This window comes from Oncorhynchus gorbuscha, linkage group LG15 (genome assembly GCF_021184085.1).
Source record: "Oncorhynchus gorbuscha isolate QuinsamMale2020 ecotype Even-year linkage group LG15, OgorEven_v1.0, whole genome shotgun sequence".
Lineage (NCBI taxonomy): Eukaryota > Metazoa > Chordata > Actinopteri > Salmoniformes > Salmonidae > Oncorhynchus > Oncorhynchus gorbuscha.
The window spans coordinates 72,113,526-72,119,525 of NC_060187.1; the positions used below are offsets into that span (position 1 = coordinate 72,113,526).

General features: G+C 46.5%; 1 protein-coding gene across 8 annotated transcripts in view; it reads left to right on the forward strand.

Moving 5' to 3' along the window:
• The window catches only part of LOC123997946 (adhesion G protein-coupled receptor B1-like), a 110,115-nt gene that overhangs the window by 95,040 nt on the left and 9,075 nt on the right, over positions 1 to 6,000 (forward strand). For 7 of the 8 annotated variants that reach the window (XM_046302692.1, XM_046302695.1, XM_046302688.1 and 4 more), the window contains one exon: positions 145 to 230. In XM_046302692.1, coding sequence (XP_046158648.1) covers positions 145 to 230 — 86 coding nt within the window. Of the gene's footprint in view, positions 1 to 144; positions 231 to 2,485; positions 2,552 to 6,000 lie in introns of all 8 variants that reach the window. The other variant, XM_046302691.1, reaches the window with a different exon arrangement.

The following is a 6,000-nucleotide window of genomic DNA, read 5'->3' on the forward strand; positions in this document are numbered from 1 at the left end:
TGTTTACGTGTGGGACTGACATCATTCACATGCATGTATCATACTCTATCATGTCTGTAGTCCCATGTCAGACTGACAGAGTGGTTGTAGAGTTTTTCTCTGTATCTGGCTGCTTCGTTCACATCTCTCTTTTCTCTCTGACAGGTTAACATGGTTATCGGGATTCTCGTATTTAACAAACTGGTGTCCAAAGACGGCATTACTGATATGAAACTGAAGGAGAGGGCAGGGTATGCCTTATCCTACCACACATCCATCTCACTGGTCCACCAATCACCAGCCCGGGGGCATACGCTTGGGGGCGGGGCTAGCGATGCCATTGGCTCTCACGCTTAGAACGCAGGGATCTAAGAAAGAGTCCGATGAGGAAATTGATAAGAGCTATTTTTTTTTGGGGGGGGGGGGGGGGGGGAGACAGAATTTAGAAACAGGGGAGATAACAGAATAGGAGCACAGACAAAATGAGACAGGGAGAGAGAGTAAGAGAGAGCGAGAGGAGAAATATGGTGAGAGCAGAGAGAGGGAGGGATGAGAGATATAGCGAGAGCAGAGAGAGAGAGGGGAGGGATGAGAGACATAGCGAGAGCAGAGAGAGAGAGGGGAGGGATGAGAGATATAGCGAGAGCAGAGAGAGAGAGGGGGAGGGATGAGAGATATAGCGAGAGCAGAGAGAGAGAGGGGGAGGGATATAGCGAGAGCAGAGAGAGAGAGAGGGAGGGATGAGAGATATAGCGAGAGCAGAGAGAGAGAGGGGGAGGGATGAGAGATATAGCGAGAGCAGAGAGAGAGAGAGGGGAGGGATGAGAGACATAGCGAGAGCAGAGAGAGAGAGGGGAGGGATGAGAGATATAGCGAGAGCAGAGAGAGAGGGGGAGGGATGAGAGATATAGCGAGAGCAGAGAGAGAGAGGGGGAGGGATGAGAGATATAGCGAGAGCAGAGAGAGAGAGGGGGAGGGATGAGAGATATAGCGAGAGCAGAGAGAGAGAGGGGGAGGGATATAGCGAGAGCAGAGAGAGAGGGGGAGGGATGAGAGATATAGCGAGAGCAGAGAGAGAGAGAGGGAGGGATGAGAGATATAGCGAGAGCAGAGAGAGAGAGGGGAGGGATGAGAGATATAGCGAGAGCAGAGAGAGAGAGGGGAGGGATGAGAGATATAGCGAGAGCAGAGAGAGAGAGGGGAGGGATGAGAGATATAGCGAGAGCAGAGAGAGAGAGGGGGAGGGATGAGAGATATAGCGAGAGCAGAGAGAGAGAGGGGGAGGGATGAGAGATATAGCGAGAGCAGAGAGAGAGAGGGGAGGGATGAGAGATATAGCGAGAGCAGAGAGAGAGAGGGGAGGGATATAGCGAGAGCAGAGAGAGAGAGGGGGAGGGATATAGCGAGAGCAGAGAGAGAGGGGGAGGGATGAGAGATATAGCGAGAGCAGAGAGAGAGAGGGGGAGGGGAGAGTGGGGGAAATGAAAAGGAGCAGATATTGAAAGGATTATGTGAATGTTTTCATAAGACACAGTGATCAATGATTGGAAGATTTGTAGAGGATGAGGTCTGACAGAGAGGGATCGAAGAAGAGAGCAGCGAGGGAGGGAGGGTGGGGAGGGAGATATAAGGGAAGATGAGAAAGAAAGGCAGTGGTTATCGGATCCTCTCATTAAGAAACAAGATGGCGCATCAGTGCTCATCTCATGGCTATCATATTGGTTTCATTATACTCTGCCATATACTGTATGTTGCTTTTACACATTCACTCAGCTTCTCTTCATTTGCAGGTGTTGCTATATAATGTACATTTCTGTATATCCATCTTTCTCATTTATTTATTTTGTTTGGTTGATTGTTTTATAGGGAAGGGGAGCAGGGGCCCTATGGGTATAGAGTAGAGACCTCAGAGATCACTCAAAGCACACCATAACGTCATGTGTTTGATTTACTGTACGCCGCTAATGCTGTCTCTATGTCCATAGAAATGGGTTTATTTTCCGTTGCTTTGTTAAAAAGGCTACTCACTATAGTATGAAACATACTCTGTCTGATACATCTGTTGTGTTGGAGATTTTACTACATCCATTTGGGCATTTCCAAGCTCCTGCTGAGACGGGATGGAAGGTTTTCAACCTTCTTCAACCATGTGTACTTGCCTTAAAGGCTGCCTTGTTTATACTTACTACTGCTACTTAATACATGTGCAGTTCAATACACGCCAACATTGTGAGAGGTCATGACCTTTAGTCCCTATATAACCCCAGGGTTGACCTTTGACCTCTCGGTGTACCCTGCTCCCCCCTTTTCGCAGGCTGCTGTTCTGTGCCCTCATTGGCGATCGTTAGTACATCCAACTGTGTTGTTGTTTATTTATGTATTTATGTTTTCTGAACAACATGTTTGCCTCTCTGCAATGATCTATTCTTGAACTGTACAAGTTTGTTTCTTGCTGTCTGAAACGTTCTCTTTGAGTTTGCACAGAATCCCCCCCTCTCTCACTCAGGGCTTCTCCTCTCCAATCAGGAACACCTCAATCTCAGCTCCCACTTTCCACCTCGTCACTGATTCGGTAAAGAATCTGCCTCGCCCACTGTTGTTGACTGTATTGGCTATCAGCCCTGCTCATGGCCCACGCACTAAATCTCCTCCCCCTGGCAGTAGTGCTCTCTGATTGGCTTAATACCCCCTCCTCACACTCCCCAACTAGTAGAATTGTAGAATGTCTTTCCCTGCTATCAATATCCCAGCTTCCATCTAAAACCAGCTAGACAAGAACTAGATGTTTAGAATAGCTATAAACATAAACTGCAGTGCAAAATCTAGAACACAGTTGTGATCCATAGATCTGTTCAAAGTAGTCACATTACTAAGATACAGAATGAATAGTGACAGAAGTATAGGACATGGCACAGAGTAGTATATGACAGGGTGTGTGTATGATCGTGTGTGTTTAGATGAGTGAGTCTGTGCTTTGGCCTGTGTGTTTGTGTGCATTCGATTACACAGTGGGTACTGGGGGGTTGTTTAAGGGTTGTTTTACACCGATGTTACGCAGCAGACCACTGGGCTATCAGTGAGGCCTGGACCGAGGGGAGAGGGGGCAGATGTGGCACCAGAAGACTGGATACATACACAACACAGTAGGATACCATGGTATTCTCTGATATTATACTCATTTTTTTGGCCCCCTCTGCTCCCTCACAGCTTTCGCAAGGATCAGGTTAAGCATACGTGGACCGAGGGGTGGAGGGACTGTAGGAAGGGGGCAGGGTGGCACTGCAGAGTGGATACGTGGAAAACCGAAGGGTGTTAGCCTCTTTGCCCCCTCGCATGCCTTTCAATGCCTACCATGTTTAATCAAGATAATGAATGATCGCTAGATGATGCGCCTAATGAGGCACGGCGTACTGTGGCTCCGCTCTCTCATATCTCAGAGATTTAGATGTACCCTCGCTGCCTGGCGAGGCTCTCTCTTTCCTCCACCCCCAAAATTACAGGCTAATTGGATGGGAAAACGGAAAGACAGGAGAGTAGAGGACAAGACAGGAGAGAAGAGGAAAGGCCAACTGTAAAGCCTTTCATGAAGAGCTGGCGGGGTGCACTGTTTCCTCCTTCCTCCCTCCAGGAAGTGTTAGCACTGTGTTAGGAGGTTGCTGTTCAGTTACTTTAACCCTAGTTGTCACTATACAGACTGGCTCCTCCCAGGCTCACTGGAAAAAAGTGGCAATTGTTACAGAGTGGACGATCCAATTGAAAGAAATACCAGTAAACTGGGTAAGCTTTGTATCCTTGTTTGTCGACTGGGAACCACAGGATATCACATATCTAATCTCTTCTACCCACATTGTTGAGACAGAACAATGAAGTGAGCATTTAGCTGAAGAGTATTGCTTGTTTGATTGAAGACCTGGATTTGATTTGAGCAGGTCTATGTGTCCCTGTGTATATGGGTGTTTCCTACTAAGCTTCATTCTCCCTCACTGAACTCTCTCTGTCGTCTACACATCATAAAGACGAGGGAAATGGTGTTGTATTTCAAAAGCTACTGATTGCTTTTTAATATCACAGCCTATGGCAGAAGGGGGGTGTTGGTTGTATTGCCTTTTTACTTGAAATGGAATTTGTTATAATGTGATTTTTAATCCGTCTGTCCAGCGGCTATATGGAATCGATGGTTTAATTGTTGTTTTGCAAAATCAAATCAAATCAAATCAAATTTATTTATATAGCCCTTCGTACATCAGCTGATATCTCAAAGTGCTGTACAGAAACCCAGCCTAAAACCCCAAACAGCAAACAATGCAGGTGTAAAAGCACGGTGGCTAGGAAAAACTCCCTAGAAAGGCCAAAACCTAGGAAGAAACCTAGAGAGGAACCGGGCTATGTGGGGTGGCCAGTCCTCTTCTGGCTGTGCCGGGTAGAGATTATAACAGAAAATGACCAAGATGTTCAAATGTTCATAAATGACCAGCATGGTCAAATAATAATAAGGCAGAACAGTTGAAACTGGAGCAGCAGCACAGTCAGGTGGACTGGGGACAGCAAGGAGCCATCATGTCAGGTAGTCCTGGGGCACGGTCCTAGGGCTCAGGTCCTCCGAGAGAGAGAAAGAAAGAGAGAATTAGAGAGAGCATATGTGGGGTGGCCAGTCCTCTTCTGGCTGTGCCGGGTGGAGATTATAACAGAACGTGGCCAAGATGTTCAAATGTTCATAAATGACCAGCATGGTTGAATAATAGCAAGGCAGAACAGTTGAAACTGGAGCAGGAGCATGGCCAGGTGGACTGGGGACAGCAAGGAGTCCTCATGTCAGGTAGTCCTGGGACATGGTCCTAGGGCCCAGGCCAGTTGAAACTGGAGCAGCAGCATGGCCAGGTGGACTGGGGACAGCAAGGAGTCATCATGTCAGGTAGTCCTGGGGCATGGTTCTAGGGCTCAGGTCCTCCGAGAGAGAGAAAGAAGGAGAGAAGGAGAGAATTAGAGAACGCACACTTAGATTTACACAGGACACCGAATAGGACAGGACAGGACAGCAAAAGCGGCCATTTTGTGACACGGTTCTTCTCGTGTTTCTTGTGGGAGTGTTTTAATCTAATGAAACAGCTTTCAAGCCATTGTGTTGAAGTATGGATGGACAGTTTATTGTTGCATCACGTCCTGATAATAATCTCAGTAATCACATACCCTCTCGTGTATTATTGCTGTATTATTTCTCAGACAGTATGTCATCCATGATGAAGAGGCATTGTAGAGATTGTACTGTGCCTCTTACTTCCAGCCAGGCATCCAGGCAGAGAGAGGCAGGCCACAGCCACACTGGGCTTTGTGATGTGATGAGAGGAGATTGGATGACAGCACAGACACTGGAGAAGTGGGGTGACACAGAAATAGACTGCTAGTTGGGAACTGTGATGATTCTCTACAGTATTCGTGGATTACAGTACCAGCGGAGAAACAGCTTCTCATGAAATCTTTAGAATTCATTGTCTATCCTTTGTGCTGTTTTAATACAGCCTTGCAGAAACACACACTCAACGTACACACATTCAAAGATATACACCTGGTAATGAACACACATAAACACACTGTTAATTGGTTAATTGGAGATTTAGGCTAAGAGGCCTGTCACGACTCACTACTTTGAGTTCATTGTTTGTGCGTGCGTGTGTTTGAGTGTTTGTGTGTGTATGTGGGTGCTTGCATGTGTGTACATGCCTACATGAGTGTGTGTGTGCGTGTGTGTGCGTGAGAGCCTTAGCAGGGTGTTCAGTAATGCCTGTATAAAGTAATCAGTCTGACCAGTGAGGCGTAGGGAGAAATAACCAGGGGTGAAAATATTCACAGCAATTACATTTAGGAAGCTAAATAAACAACGCAACTGAGACGCAAAGCATGAATTGGCACATGAAGTGTCTCTAATTAGACATTTGCTTTATTCATTTCTAAGAATACCATCATTATCTAGTTGAATGCATATAAATGAAGGATTCAATAATGTGAATAATAAGATGAAGAAGG